The following is a 16,271-nucleotide window of genomic DNA, read 5'->3' as shown; positions in this document are numbered from 1 at the left end:
GTAAAATTCATCATCAGAAGAATTTGAAATCTATTTACATCTATAACTCAAAATAAACACACTCCGTGATCCTCAATGGACCTAGAGACTTTCTACAGACCACCACCAGCTTTAATTCAATTTACTTTACTGCGCCTTACAGTTGTAAATGAAAGCTTTAGTAGCAGCTAAAAACTCCCCCGAAAACAAATTAAAGTAAAAATACAGTATGGAACTGACAGAACTTAGTAAAAGTATGGACAGAATGCACAGGTGTACTCCCCTGGAGGCTCTAACAAATCTGGTAGTGAGCAGTCACCAGACGAGGTGGCATCCTACCCTTAACCCTTTAGTCCTCCCTGCCAGCAGATCGGCTCCACATGGAGATGGAGGCAGCGAGGTCCCTCACTGAGAACAAGGTATATTTCGAAAAAAAAAAAAAAAAACAACCCACACACTTGAGCAGCTGCTAAAAAGTGACCCAGAGATCAAGTTAAAAGTAAAAAAAAAATACAGAAGATAAGCAAATAAAAACAACTATCTTTTGTATTTAAATTGACACATTCAACAAAAATACATTTGATGGAGAGAAAGAATGCAGGGCAACAAAAGCAGTTTGTAGAGAAAAAAAAATGAAATAAAACAAGGACAAATGGCTAGTAACATCCGCTTCGACACCTTACTTCACATCATAAGGAGACTTAGCAAAAAAAAAAAAAAAAAAATTAAAGATTAAAATAATGTAAGGTAATTACTACAAATAGATGGAGGAGAATGACATCTAAAGCATCATGGCTGTTTTACAACTATTTCATAGTTTCATCCAATCTGAAGCCAGATATTTTAAATACTAAAAAAAAAAGTCTGTACCCAGTTTGTGTTTTCGTTATATATAGAGAGTCTTCAATAAAAGCATTGCCAAAGTTCATTCCTATTCAGTCTCCGACTTTGTGTTGCAGATCTGTGCACAGACAAACCTGCCAACTGAGCTACCATTTAGGCCTGCAATGCACAGAACTGCTGGAAGACAGTCAAAATGTGATGGTCCAGTTCTCCTGTGAACAACAGGTTCTCCAAAGTCAACATGTACTGCTGGATTATCTGATGATGCTAAACAAATAAAGAACAAAAAAAGAAAGATGCATGAGAAATCTGTGCTGGTCACTACATGAATACAACTCAAACCCAAAGTGTGGTAAAATACCAACCAGTAAAAAGATTTGTTGAAGTCTCTCTATGCAGTTCTTATACCATGGAGTAATCACATCAATGCCACCAGTTTCACAGCGGACTAAATGCTCTGTGAGGATCATAATAAAACGCTGAAAGAAAATGAATATTGAATTCAGGCTGTTACTAGAAGAAGGGAATAGAAGGATGATTTAAAAAATAAATTTTATATATATGTTACCTGGAAAATTACAAGGAAAAGATTTTTCTGTTCACTTTGCGCAGACTCCACTTTTTCTTGCAAACGCTCAATTTGCTCCTCCAGTGGTCCATCCTCCCTTCCACTGTCATCGTCATTATCCCTCTAAGGAAGAGAGCACAAATTGGTCCTTCACATCTTCTAGAGTAATGTATTTAATCCAGAGTCAACACAAGCTACACTTCAGGTTATAAATTAGGATGTTCCTTTCTTGAATGCCAATCCACATCGGATCCATAGTTCACCAGTTCTCACTGTCTTGAGTATAAAATGTTCAGAACCAATCTCAGTAAGTTTTCATATAATAAGACTTGTAATGGCCACGAGTAAGACAGGATGTCGTGAAACGTGTAGGCAGATCTTTGATCACTGAACCTATGTATGGATTTTTAATGGAAGATTAAAAGTTATATTTTCTGAAAGCTTACAGAGATTGGTGCTGAACATTTTTTTTTCTCAAGATTTCTGTCACAACTGGGTCCTTAAGTCCAGGATTAACTGCTTCCATACACCAGCTATGATGTAAGAAATGGTCAGTTATTTAACACTGACATCACGGTGAGCTGTTTTTTTTTCTATTTTTCTGGTGCTAGTTCTCACATTACTTAACTTAAACAGCGAGACTGAAAAGACAAGTCAGCGTGGAAAATATTTAAATAATGGGGCATGTTTAAAAATACTTTTAGGGAAAGAAGGTGGGAGGAAAAAAAAAAAAAACTCTTAACCCAAAGTGATTAGACAATAGGGCTCATGATTCTTGTAGGCAAAATTTATAATTATTGCCAAAAGTGCAAAACAGGGAAACTTTTAAATTCTGTGAAGTCACAGAATGTACAAAGGTTATGAAGCAGATAGGCCAGACCACTGACGGAATACTTCATAAATGGATGATGGTATCTGGTTAATTTTCGAATATGGCAAAGCAAGAGGCTACACAACAGACAATTCTTGGCAATTAAATCACAATATAACCATAACCAAATATCAGCTAAATTAACCAATGTGAACTTGCTAACATTAATTATTTCTGTTTAGTTCTTTTGCATTCATACCATCCTGTCTCACATTGCCATTGGCTAAAGTGTGTTACTAATTGTACACTATGTGACCCACATAGCAGGGATTCTAATTTGGCAGAAAGTGTTACAGTAAGTAATATATACCTTTGCCGATAGCAATATGAGGCAGGATACTGCTAAGAGTACAAGGTGACGCCAGTAGTGTGGGAACAATGTGGGACAAGGGAACAGCTTTTCTTTTCACAACTAGAGACTAAATGGCCACATTACAGTGCATAAGCTGCTGGTCTGTACAAAATACATTCCACACCATGCTCTTGTAAATCTTTTATGTACACATGTATCTCTGCTATGTATAAATGTATGACACATGAAAAGGATGCCTACTGTAATATATACAGGCTTACGCTGGGTTCATATCTGCGCCCGGTCTCAATTTCCAGGTTAACGTCTTCTGCCAACAGAAGCCGGAAACCTGGCAGACCAAGTCCGGCCGTGAGCACTGGTGAGCGTTTTGTGCTCTCCGTGGCGAAAGTTTTTTTTTTTTTTTTTTTTAACCAGACACAAAGTCCTGCATGTCTGACTTTGTGTCCAGTAAATAAAAATTTCCGGCACTCTATGACTGTGCTTCCAAAGTGAATTTTATTCCGACAAAAACGTTTCGGTCTAAAAGACCTTCCTCAGTATGTCGATAGGAAGAAATAGGAAGCCAAATAGAATGGATAGGGAATCCTCACCCACCAGGATTCCCTATCCATTCTATTTGGCTTCCTATTTCTTCCTACTGACACACTGAGGAAGGTCTTTTAGACCGAAACGTTTATTTGTCGGAATAAAATTCACTTTGGAAGCACAATCATAGAGTGCCGGAAATTCTTGTTTACTGCATTATGATGACCGTGAAAAGCCATTTCCGGGCACCTGCCTAACCACCAAGTGACGGTTCTTTATTTACATGACTTTGTGTCCAGTTAAAAAACATAAATAAATTTCGCCACAGAGAGCACAAAACGCTCACAGAGGCTCACGGCCGGACACTTTCCAAACCCATTCAAATGAATGGTTTTGAAAAATGACTGCAGGTTTCCGTCTCCTGCCCAGTTTGGGCAGGAAACTGAAATCTACAAAATGGAGACCCGGGGCGCAGATGTGAACGAGCCTTTAGAAATACATAAATAGTACTATACTGGTTATTTATATTATACCGTGTATCTGAAGCCTTAACAATTTGCCTTGCAGACTCAGCAAATGGTTCATGCAGTATTGTATGCACATGCCCTTTCCTACTAGTACTTACTATATAATGCTGTCGTTCTAGCATATACTGTATACAGGTGTACACATGGCTGAACTTACGGTATTTACTATAAGATCAGCACTGTATACTGCATACAATGCTGATCTATTAGTAAATACTAGCTATATACCTTTTAGTATAGTCTGTATACAGAGCAGACCACTGCTGTCACAGTCCAGATCAAACCATTACATGGCATAAAAGCAGAGATTACACAATTGCATGGATATTTAGGCCTCATGCACATTTATTTCAATATATGGGTCAGTGAATACCACAAATGTCACACAGATATCAATCCATGTGTCATCAGTGCAGTTTTTAATGACCTGTACACGGGGTCAAATGCATGAAACCTTAGAGCAGAGGGCCTCCAACTACGGCCCACCGAGGACATTTTTCCGGCCTGCCGGAAGGTTGCGCAGTCACCCAGATTGCTCACAACGGGGAATCCGGTAAAGGAGCATATAATACTGGGGGGGGGGGCGTACTGAGGAGCTTATTACACCGTGTGTGTAAGTGGGGGGGGGGGGGGGGGGCGTACTCAGGAGCATATAATACTGTGTGTGTGTGTGTGTGTGTGTGTGTGTGTGTGTGTGTGTGGGGGGGGGGGTGTTTACTGAGGAGCATATTTCACCGTGTGTGTGGGGGGGCGTACTCAGGAGCATATAATACTGTGTGTGCGTTTGTGTGTGTGGGTACTGAGGAGCATATAATACTCTGGGTGGGGCCTGCTGTGGAGCATATAATACTGTGGGGGAGCTACTGTGAAGCGTATAATCTTAAATTTTTTTCTTTAAACTATATTTTGGCTATCCAGTGGTCTAAGGGACAGCAAACTGGCCCCCTGCTTAAAAAGTTTGAGAACACCTGCCTTAGAGCATGTAATAGAACTGGGCATTTAAGAGATAACCAAAAGTTAGTGCAATGCTGTGATATATAAATAGGGTGTGCTGCAGGTAAAAATGGGCATACATTAAATATAATTCCTAGCTCATTTTACTTCAGTAACAATTACTTTATTATTGTTTAGTGTAGAAAGGGTCAATTTAGCATTCAGCTACTGAATTGAAGTGCAGGAATGCTATGATGGTCATGTTTGTTACATACCCTTTTGTGCTGCTTGGCTAGCCGTTGCTTAGAATCCTCTAACTCTTTCTGAATTTTTTGGACATGTTTATTCATTTTTCTAATTGTGGAGTGCAAAACTTCCCAAATGTATAACCTAAAAAACAAAAAAAAAAAACAAAAACCCACCATAACACAACATAAGACATACGTTATTTATATACAGTTTTGAACAGGCAGAGTGACTACACCAATACAGTCATTATAGTACAGGTTTTGGCCATCTATGCTTTATGATGTGGCATAACAAAAGAATTATAAAAGGGAAAAAAATTATTATGGTGAGGATATACTAAACCACATAATATCATTTTTATGGCATAGATGGGCCTAAATCTGGTGCATCTAAAGATCACTGCTCTATTTGGTTTCAAGGATGCGCCATGTTATAATTAATAAGCCTTTAAGAAGCAATTTCATAACCTCAACTCTGTGTTGTGGAATTTTGCTTAGCCAACATCAATGCTCACTAATCTGACATGCTCATTGTTGGTTCCATATATTACTCTCCACTTGAAAAATGACAGCAAATTTAATATAACTCACACTAGTTATACCACAAATCTACATTTGTCCCTGACTTGTGTAGATTTCACTTGTGAAAATATTCATTTATATCTCACAGCAGCAAGGAACACATTAAGACTGGCATAGGAAACGCCAGTCTTGGTAGGTTTGACTCAGAGGGTGGGTGTGGGAGATTTATTAAGACCAAAGGTCCATTTTCTAGTCTTAGTAGAAGGGCCACTGGAGTAAAATGTACTTAATTTAAATAATACTTTTGACACCTATCTTGACTGTTTTCTGCATTTTAATACATTTGTAAGACTGCGGTGATCGACAATTTTCTCACCTAGTAAAGTCATGTGATAACTCTGGGGAGAAGATCCAGTTAGCAACAGCAGCACAATCGACAATTTGTGTGCGGATCATTTTATCAACGAGTACTGCAATCATCTGTAGGAGGTCAAACAGAACATTAAAAATAAAAATGCTGTTTTCACATATTAACACTCTATTATAAAATCTGTTTCCATGACGGAGGATTAGGGTCATCATAGTTAGAAATTAAGTAAAATTAGTCATTGCCTCCAAAATCAGTTTGTTTTTCAAGCGAATATGATATTGATACCTGCACTGATTGTATGGGAATTTTTTCCTGAATGCAGAGCAAGATTCTTTTTATTAAAAATAAATAAATATACACTACAAACACGCACAGACTTGGATTGTGATTTATTTATTTATTTTAATCCTAAAGCCCAACATGTAGGAGAGTTTCATCTAACTGTGTGGGGTATGTGGCTTAGGGAGTAGGAAAAACATAGCATTTTTGCAGCATTTTCAACTTAGTTTTTAATTTTCTTATTAAATCTATGGGGAAATCACTTGCGACTATGAGCTTAAATAAAAGTGCTTTGATTTATAAAAACACAGCTTTTCTGCAATATGTGGAACAGATTAAATCAAATCTCATCCACTTTGCTGGTGTGTGGCCTCAGTCTCAAAAGAAAAAAAAAAAAGAAACCTTAAAATTTTGTCCAAAAACTTTTAGTGTACACAAATCACCATTACGTTAAACCCCACCTGAGGATGATTTTTCCAGACATCATAAGCCACCCTTAGAATATGGAGCTTCCCCTCCTCACTGTCAGACAAGGCTTTAAATACCTCATGAAACCTACAACAACAAAAAAAAGTTATAATATTACATCTTGTCTCTGTTAATTTTCTAATATTATATAATTTTTTTTTTATTTTGTTATATTATATTGACACCTAGTGCTCTATAAATCTCTAACAAGTGCACAGATAATTATTACACTTAGCTTGTAGAGCAATGCAAATTGTACTTACTTTGCAAGAGCGCTAAATGAATGGCTAAAGGATTTTGAGGCCAAATTAAGCAGGGACTGAACAAACACCTCAATTTTCAGTGGGTTAAAGCTTATACCTTCATCTGAAACAGAACACATGTAAGTTTGTTTTACCAAAGAAGATCAAAAGTGTAACCAATAAAATGGCAAATTATGTTCATACTATTAAAAAAGAACTATGTAAAAGTAGGAAACACCAATTACCATCATCATCATCTTGGTTAGGGTTTTGTACATCTTTTAAAAGAGTAAAAATATCTTCATTGACTGCCTTATTTTTGATGGCATTGGTCAAGTTGATAGCAGCAGCATATCCAGGCAAAGCACCTAAGGTGGACACACAGAATAGACATTATTGTGATATGTATACAAAAACAGTAAAGGCAACATGGAACCATAAAGGTACACTCACTCACAGATCCAAAGGGTACATGTATAGAAGAGTCAATGAAGAGGAAGCAAATTGTAACAAATCTGTCAAAATAGAGCAGCATTGATGACATGCACCTACACCAAAAACCTATCCTCAAGAAAATTTGTGCTTTTAGGAATAATCTTAGTTATTATCCTCTAGTCTTTCAATTTCTGAAGTTACAATACAAAATATCAAGTATACTGCTTTTAAAAACAGGCGTTGGTAACAATTTAAAGGGGTATTCCGATGTACATTATTAGATAATTAAAAGAAACATTTTTGCAAATATAAGTAATTCTGCAAAGTTTTAAAGATTTTCTCTAACTTTCTTAGTGGTGACAGTCTGTTATCTTGATCGGTTGCCAATGGTCACGACCACTAATGCAGGAACTTTCTATGGTCTGGGACTTGTCAGGAACCCAGCTATGATGTCCTTATTGTAGCTGGGTTATCAGACAGGGACACTACATGTATTAGAAGATATCCCGGCCACAATAAGGACATCATGGCTGATTTTCTAACCTTAGAAAGTTTCTTCATTAGTGGTCGTATCCATGGCAACTGATCAAGATAACAGACTGTCACCACTAAGAAAGTTAGAGAAAATCTTTAAAACTCTGCAGAATTTTTAATTACTTATATTTGCAAAAATGTTTAACTTTTAATTATCTACAAATTTAAAAATATTTATGTACATGGGAATACCACTTTAAGCTTTAATATACCGTATATACTCGAGTATAAGTCGAACCGAATATAAGCCGAGGCCCCTAATTTTACCACAAAAAACTGGCAAAACTTATTGACTCGAGTATAAGCCTGGGGGGGGGGGGGAATGCAGCAGCTACTGGAAGATTTTAAAAATTAAAATGGTCAGAGTTTTGGTTGTCTGTCTGCCCCTTCCCTGAGCTTGAGGACTGGGATTTTTGCCCCCCCCCCCCCCCACTTGGAATTCAGCCTGGCTGAATATAGGGTATCTGCAGTGCTCCTATTAACCCCTTACCGATGGAATAGAAGCACTGCACATAGGCTGAATTCCAAGTGGGGGGAGGGAAAAAAAAAAAGAAAAAAAAGAAGAAACAGTCTCAAGGAAAATGACGTTTTACCATACAGGAAAAGTATTTTTATAGATTTGTAGTGCGGACGTTTTCAGACACAGATACCTAACGTGTATGTGTTTCACGGTATTAACAGTATTAGATATTAATTATGTGTTTTAGGGAAAGGGGGAGGATTTGAATTTGTAATACTTTATTTTTTACTTTTTTTTTTTTTTTTTTTTTGCATTTATTAGACCCCCCCTTCCCAAGGGTCTTGTACCCCAGGGGGTCTGATCACTAATGCAATGAATTGCAAAGCTAATGCATTGCAAAAATCGTCATTTCTTTTGCAGGCTGCATAGAGCAACCTGCAAAAGAAAAGCACTGCAGGCCAGGGAGACTTTACAGAATCGCTGAGGGGAATCCTCGGCAGGAGCGCTGAGGGGTGGACCTGAATGAGAACCTCGGCTTGCCGGACCCCAAGAAGAACTGCGGTCGGCCACCTGCAGGAGCGCTGAGGGGATTGCCCGGCTGCCAGGGACTCCCCTCAGCACTTCTGCCGGTGGCCGGCCGCAGTTCCCCTTCAGGTCCGGGCCTGCTAGCAGAAGTACCGTAAGTACTTCTGCAGTTTGAAATGAAAAGCATCGCCACGCTTCTACCAGGAGTGTGGCGATGCTGCGGCTCAGCACCCGCCCCATCGCCACGCTTCTACCAGGAGTGTGGCGATGCTGCGGCTCAGCACCCGCCCCGATGTCTGTATGCCGGGTCTGGAACCATGATATTGCTGAATTACCGTAATGACCCGAGTATAAGCAGAGGCTGACTTCTTCAGCAAAAAAAACTGTGCTGAAAAACTACACTCTAGTATATACGGTATATTAGACAGAAAAGAAATAGATTGCAGATTGTTCAATCCAATCCACTAAACTCATTTCACAGATGTTGCCATACACATTTTACTCCATACTGAAGATATTGGGTAACGTACAAATGAAGTTTCAGGGAATGTTTTAGATCTTTAAGAGTAAGAGATCTTTGTCAAAGTATCAGAAAGAATTCTTTCTATACATTTATCAAGTCTATTACTTGAAATTCGACTGGCGTTTCTAAGCCAATTTTTTTATTTTTAAATGGTCTATTAGTTCTGTTAATGGGTTACTAAATACACCCATATACTTTTAACTGTTTTGAGTGATTTCTGGGTTTCTCTGGGAGCTCTTGGCATCCTCTGCATTTGTTTACATAGTATAGCTTCCTGATATGTAGCTACCTCACTCCCCCCTTTGCTCTCTCATTCCGTTACAACCCCCCTCCCTGTCTCCCTAGCAAGCCACAAAGGCATGTGCTGGTGATGAACACCTGCCAATGAAGGGGAAGGAGAGTTACCAAAAAAAGCGCTCGACAGGCTTGAAGAGGCAGGAAAATCAGGCTGTCGAGACTGGACAGAGACCTTGTCCAAGGTGCCAGAATCGCCAACTGTCGTGAATGCAAGTGAAACTGTGCAAAGGGGACAGGCTCGAAGGTCGGGACCATTTTACCCAGGACCTGCATGCAGAACCAAAGGGAACAGGGAAAGGTGCGCCAAAGGCAGGATACACTGGACCGAGGGAGTCAGAATCTTGGACTCCGGAAGGAGAATCCAGCCCTGGTGCGAGTCAAGGCTCATGCGCTGAAAAGGCACCCTGAGAGTAATGGAAGCTGTGGCTCAAGCAGTAGAGCAGATTTACATATCATTAGGTGTGATCCAGGGTTCATAGACCCCTAAATCAGAATACATAGGAGAATTTACTAAAATATTATATTATGTTAAGAAACTAAATCGAAAGAAACCCACTTTAAATAATACATTTTGAACTTTCAAACACATAGGAAGTAACAGATTATGTGTCACCGTTGCAGTTACGTACTACACAATAAAATTAACAATACTAAACGTGATCATTAAAAGATGTTAATAAATATGGTGCAAGTACTTTATTTAAACAGTAAATCTGGGGTTAACATTATTGTGAGGTCGGAGTATACATAGCTTTGTCCTTCTATAAATGCCACTAGCCTTGAAAAGTCCACTCTAAGGGTGCATTCACACTGAGTAAACGCTAGCTTATTTTGTAGAGTAAAATTACACTTGTAAATTTTGCTATCCCATTGACTTCAATGATATTTTTTTACAAGTGTAAAAATACGCCTGTAAAAAATACGCCTGTAAAAATACGCCTGTAAAACGTCATTGAAGTCAATGGGATAGCAAAATTTACAAGTGTAATTTTACTCTATAAAATAAGCTAGCGTTTACTCAGTGTGAATGCACCCTTACTTTGCATCAAATCATCCTGTGAAAGGCTCTCACAGCTTGAAGCCACTGTCATGTGCAGAATTTAGTTAACACCTTACCATTGTTCCCATAATCTTTTTGTTGCAGCAAAATGAAGTTATAAAATGTTAGAAAGCAGGATATGCAAATTAACCTAAGTAGTCACAATGGGCAGGGAGCAGCTTCAGCCTAGACACACTGTTCTCTTGCTAATCACACCTCCAAGGCATAATTGGGGTGAGGGAGATGTCAAACACAATCAGGAAGTGTGATCAGTAGGCAGACAGTGTGTCCACCCACCATGACTACTTAGAAAGTGTAAGTCATGCAAGTTAACATTATTATAGCTTCCCATTTTGTTTCCCTCTAATCTTTCTGTTGCAGCAATGGGAAAGGAATTACTTGATCCTGTGCATCATTGGATCAGTTTATGGTGAAAAAAAAAACACCTGGCAGGCTCACTTTTACTTCAATTAGGGAATTGTTGTGGACGATTCTGTAATATTATTCAATCACAAAGAGCTAACCCGATGATTTTTCTATGCCTTATTCATTAAAGAGGACCTTTCACCTCCTGGGGCACATGGTGTGTAATACACCGCTAGAAAGCAGACAGTGCGCTGAATTCGGCTTTCACGTTCTGTGTCTCCGGTGAAGAGCTATTGGTGCCGGTACCGTAGCTCTTCAATGTCAGAAGGGCGTTTCTGACAGTCAGGAACATCCTGCCTCACAGCAGCGCCTATAGCGCTGTACTGTGAAAGCAGTGAGGAACGCCTCCCTCCCTTCTTCTATTAGTACCCGTCCACAGACGAGTACTGGGGCAGTGTTCCTCACCGCTCAGCATCATCGCTGGGCGGTAAGCAAGACAGAGGGTGACAATTACACAGCCATGCAGAAGCAACCTAGTGCACAGTAGCTTGCAAAACCTTACGCCCCAATTTGGCATCGGCCCGAGGCCACAGAATGGCTTTGGTAGAACTTCATGAAAGGGTCAACAGAATTGTGCTTTGGGGGCTCAAAGTATTTTCCTGACCTGCAGTCTTCAGGCACTAAACGTTACCCCTTCAGTGCACCTCACTTGTGCTAGTGGGCTCACCGGCATTTCGGTAGTCTGCCTTGCAGTAGTGGGTGCTGAGGGCAAAGGGCCTTCCAGGAAGTCATATCTTATCAAAAGAAGGGGAGGGGAAGTGGGGAAGACTTTGGAAGAACTTACCCTAGGCTAAAAACTGGCTGGCAGAGTCTGTGAAAAAGGTATAGCCTAGAGGTGGAGTTGACATCTTTTGTTATTTCTAGTGTTAGCCTCCTAGAGGGCAGATCTATACCCACAAAATATTCTTTTTTCAGTTTGAATCTGAGGATTAGGACACAGGGATACATAATTTATGTTTCACATTGAGATCAAGGGAAATGCTCTCTCCCAGCTTTGGGGGACATACACACAGGTTAATACCCACAATATGAATCACATATAAACAACAAACATAATCTGCCACAAAAAAAAAAAAAAAACAACTTTACAACAATGGCAACTTACTGCTACTCTCATCGCCATATTTGAAGACACATTTTGGCTCAGATGGGTACAGTGCAGAAAAGGATGGAGGGACAATATCTAATATCCGTTGGTAGTAAGAAAGTCTAAAATAAGATAAAAAGTGGGTAACTATGCATATCAATGGTTTTACTTTGGAATTTTTTTGACATTGAAAGAAATGCAAAAACAAACAAAAAAAACAAAAAAAAAACAAAAACACACATACACACAAAAAAACAACCTTTAAAGAAATATATGTTTTATGCCCCACAACCGAGTGTACTGTTTGATGTCGGGCCAAGTTTTCAGCAAAATGCACTTGGGGCCTTCCAATACAACCTGCTCAACTTTCATCAGAACAGACCATTTGGACGCCCCATCGAAGTGGCATCAGCCAGTACAGTTGGTTGTGTGCATTAGGTTTTAATTTGCTGCTAAAACCATCAAATACCTCATGCATTTTTCCAAAACTTCCCGAACAAACTGGGGTTTAGGTCTATCCAAGTCCTGTGAAAGACAGTCTGCCCTGAAATACAAAGAAAGTATATTTTTCAGATCAACATCTTCAAAAGAATACAATATCATTTTCAGTGTGTGGCTGGGGGTCACACAGGGAATACTCTTGAGTTAGCTGCTGCAAACTGAATGACAGCTAACCAACTGCAATGTACAGTAAGGGTATGTTCACACTGAGTTTTTTGCAGGCGGGTTTTGACGTGGAATCCACCTCCAAAAATGGCTCCTACTGACTTCAATGGGAGCCGCTCATTTTTTTTTTTTTCCACTAGCTAGTAGCGGAAAAAAAGAAGCGACATGACCCATCTTGCCGCGGATTCCGCGGCTGAGTCAGCTGCGGTGTCCATGGCTTGAGACACACTCATGTTTAGTCCCATTCATTTAGGCCTAATCAGGAGCAGGATGCTGCAACTGAATGCCGATGCATTACATCAGCATCCTGTCGCAGCTAGCCGTGTCATAAAACCACATGGTGGATAAACGAGCCCTAACAGTATAGCATCCAGTGTCACTCATATGCTGAAAAAAGTGACCAGTAGTGCAAAGTGACTTGCTGCGGGCTTACCCTTTGGTAATGCAATGGTTGCAAGCAGTGGAAGACCTTTGGCAATTCCTTCAGAGGCACTACTTTAGGAAATCACACTACTGAATCTCCGTGTGTGAAATTCAGAAGCATGTTGATCTCATGTGAACCATCCCTTCACAAGAAACGTTTACTATAGAGACTGTTGTGCCAGTACAGTATATGGAGGACAGAAAAATAACGTGAATATGTATTGAAACTTGGAAGGATGGATTATTGGCTAGGTTTTTGTTAATAAAGCACTCACCAGTCTTCCCAATTCCATCTAAACTGAAAGTTACTCAAGTGGTGAGAAAACCAATTTATAAACCTGAATAAAAAAAAAAAAAAAAAGTTACATTTGTAAAACACAGCAAAACAGTAAGTCAATACAAATTTAAAACACACAGGTTTAGAGCCACACAGTAACACACTGGATAACAAAAGTTATAATTAAAAGAGAAGAATATGCATCTATTCTGATGTTACTAAGGGTTTAAAACAAAGTTTTTTCCCCAAAAGGGAAAATGTACTACTGTATGAAGACACCGGAGGAAAAAACAAAAATAAATAAAACACTACAATATACTACAAGGTAAATTACCTGTCAATGCAAGTTACATTCATTGTGTCCAAGCGAGTGTACAGCATTTCAGTGGCTTGAGCAAGCTGTTTTGGTCATTAAGTAATTAAAAGATAAAAAGCTAAAAGCAAACATCAAACAACATTACAAAAAAACTGCTAAATAAGATATGAACTAAATGTAAAAATCAGAAGCATCCAAATATATGAACCTAAAAAAGACTTTTTTAACCTTGGTGCAAAAAGTTGAGAATTGCCTCCAACTCAGACCTAGACATGTTTCACACCACAGTTTCATCACATCATTCCAACCATGTCTAAAGAAGTTCACGGAGTGAGCAGGAGCCAAGAAAGACAGAGGCTTAGTTTGATATGGAAACTAGAGTGAATATATGCTATATTTACATCAATACAGGTCACACCTTCTCTGCACAAGTCTTCTATGATCCTGCCAATGCTTCCGAGTGTAAAAAGCTAGTTAGGAAGCATATTTTCCTCTACTTGCTGTGAGCAGAGTATGGCAGTCTCCATCCATCAGCTCTCAAAGAACTTCAAACTAGAGTCATAGTCCCCATAGGATAAAACTGCTTAGTATTGTAGAATACAAATCAAATAATGGCCATAAACAGTGTAAGTCATCATGAAACTATTGGCACCTCTCCTGAAAAGTCATCTGAAGAGGCAGGTCCATTTTAAGTTCTACCTAACTGAGAAACCAGTTTAAAAAAAAAGGATACCACTTGTGGCAAAGATCCTGGCTGTAGTTTGCAGAGCTCAATTAACAATGTTGTGTACATGACATCTATATGTGGTGGAACTGGAATCTGAAACAACTCTCCAAAAATAACCTAGAAAAAGAAATAAAAGTGAAAATAAGAGCAATGCAAAAGAAAAAAAAAAAAAAAAAAAAAAAAAAAAAAATCACTGATGTAACAGTAGATTATAAGCACTAACAAATATTTACCTCAACAATATGATAGTTCAATGGAATCTTATTCTTGCCAGGATAGCTAAGAAGCTGTGCAGCACTAAACAAACACATGAAGTTTGTTAGAAAAGCAGCAACAAAGAACATTCCCCAGAACACTCCAATTAAAGAAACTGTATCGCCAACATCAACCAGAGAGTGAGACATCTGTTGTTTTACTTTCTGATTATAGATGTTTACAGCAGTTAGAGGTTTCTTTATAGCAGCCACATGGACCTCAATAGCCTGGAGATGCTCACTGAGAATTTTCTAGACAATCAGGGAAGAATTTGGGCCCCTTCACACAGAGTTTATGCTCAGTGTATTCTGTCCATTTTACACGTGTAAAAATACATGTGTAAAATGTAGTTAGCCATCAAGTTCAATGGCTTGGTCGTGTAACGCACAGCTTTTTGCGCGTGCAAAAAGACGCGCGGTATACGAACAAGCCATTGAACTCCATGGCTAACTACATTTTACATGTGTATTTTCACACGAGTAAAATGGACAGAATACACGGAGCGTAAACTCCATGTGAAGGGGCCCTTTAGCACCAATTCTGAGAAGGAGTCCGCCTCAAAAATCAATGTCAAATTACACTGGTGTGAACCTACCCTTTTTATGAACTTTTTCTAGGAGACCATTTTGATATGTGACTTAGGTCTTAAAAATTCTGTGTGGTCATACCTAGAGATGCTTGCCTGCAGCTCAACTACTAAGCAAATAGCCAGTCAAGAACCTTTATATTTAAAGGATTATTTTCTATAGTATATTCTAGTCTCTAGTGAATATAACCATATAGAAAATTGTAGCAAACTATATTCTAAGAGAACTTTTATGTTCGTATACCTGTAAAGTTGCACGTTTACAAATTTTACAAGGACACTCTTGCCTTTAAACAAACAGAAGCCTTTCAATGAGCACAAACAGATGAACGGCAAAGTACCTAAAGAGAACTGGTTTGCTTGTGGATATTTATATTCTATCTAGAAGACCCATTAGTGTTTAAAGCTGGATGATAATCATTTCTAGTGGTTATTGCACTTACTCCATATATCTTAAACTGTAATTGTAAGGTGCTGGGACACTTCGGTATAAAATCATGAACGAAATAAATAAGGTGACCGGACCACTATATTTAAACACTAAAAGAAAATCATTTACCATGTTTTCCTCTCTCTCCAGTGTGATTTAATGATGCAGTGCAGATTTTCCTCTATAACAAATCTCTCTACAGAATGAGTTCCAGGCATTACAGGCCCCTAATAAAAACAAAACACGGATAATTTTACAAAATCATAATATAAAATTTCCCATGCCCCCACAAGATTCCAAGTAGACAATTGTGGTATACATCCGTTTTGCACATACATTACATAGAACCATCATATTTTATTGACTATGAAATTACTCAAGTGAATCCGTATCTAATGACAAGACTAACCTACTATGTTCATTATGGCACTATCATCTTAGACAAATACTTAAGAAATGGGTTTTTCTCTTATAAATCTTGCCCTCACTGTCATTATCAATTACTGACAACTAATGCAATGGCATAAAGTGTTTTCATTCTGAATGGAATTTGAATGTAAAACCCAAAAAAACCCAC

The 16,271-nt window shown here is 38.7% G+C and overlaps 1 protein-coding gene across 2 annotated transcripts in view; it reads right to left on the bottom strand.

Moving 5' to 3' along the window:
- Nucleotides 1-499: 499 nt before the first annotated feature.
- The window catches only part of NCBP1 (nuclear cap binding protein subunit 1), a 278,082-nt gene continuing 262,310 nt past the window's right edge, over nucleotides 500-16,271 (bottom strand). For both annotated transcript variants that reach the window (XM_075280360.1, XM_075280359.1), the window contains 15 exons: nucleotides 15,824-15,921; nucleotides 14,657-14,720; nucleotides 14,430-14,540; nucleotides 13,715-13,779; nucleotides 13,379-13,441; nucleotides 12,484-12,558; nucleotides 12,033-12,136; nucleotides 6,934-7,056; nucleotides 6,710-6,812; nucleotides 6,440-6,533; nucleotides 5,706-5,809; nucleotides 4,835-4,949; nucleotides 1,391-1,513; nucleotides 1,188-1,301; nucleotides 500-1,089 (listed from right to left, as the gene is read on the bottom strand). In XM_075280360.1, coding sequence (XP_075136461.1) covers nucleotides 976-1,089; nucleotides 1,188-1,301; nucleotides 1,391-1,513; nucleotides 4,835-4,949; nucleotides 5,706-5,809; nucleotides 6,440-6,533; nucleotides 6,710-6,812; nucleotides 6,934-7,056; nucleotides 12,033-12,136; nucleotides 12,484-12,558; nucleotides 13,379-13,441; nucleotides 13,715-13,779; nucleotides 14,430-14,540; nucleotides 14,657-14,720; nucleotides 15,824-15,921 — 1,470 coding nt within the window. In that variant the 3' untranslated portion in view covers nucleotides 500-975. The remainder of the gene's footprint in view (nucleotides 1,090-1,187; nucleotides 1,302-1,390; nucleotides 1,514-4,834; nucleotides 4,950-5,705; nucleotides 5,810-6,439; nucleotides 6,534-6,709; nucleotides 6,813-6,933; nucleotides 7,057-12,032; nucleotides 12,137-12,483; nucleotides 12,559-13,378; nucleotides 13,442-13,714; nucleotides 13,780-14,429; nucleotides 14,541-14,656; nucleotides 14,721-15,823; nucleotides 15,922-16,271) is intronic.

Source organism: Leptodactylus fuscus, chromosome 1 (assembly GCF_031893055.1).
Source record: "Leptodactylus fuscus isolate aLepFus1 chromosome 1, aLepFus1.hap2, whole genome shotgun sequence".
NCBI lineage: Eukaryota > Metazoa > Chordata > Amphibia > Anura > Leptodactylidae > Leptodactylus > Leptodactylus fuscus.
The sequence above is the reverse complement of the archived record's forward strand: the minus strand, read 5'-3'. Positions and strand labels throughout refer to the sequence as shown.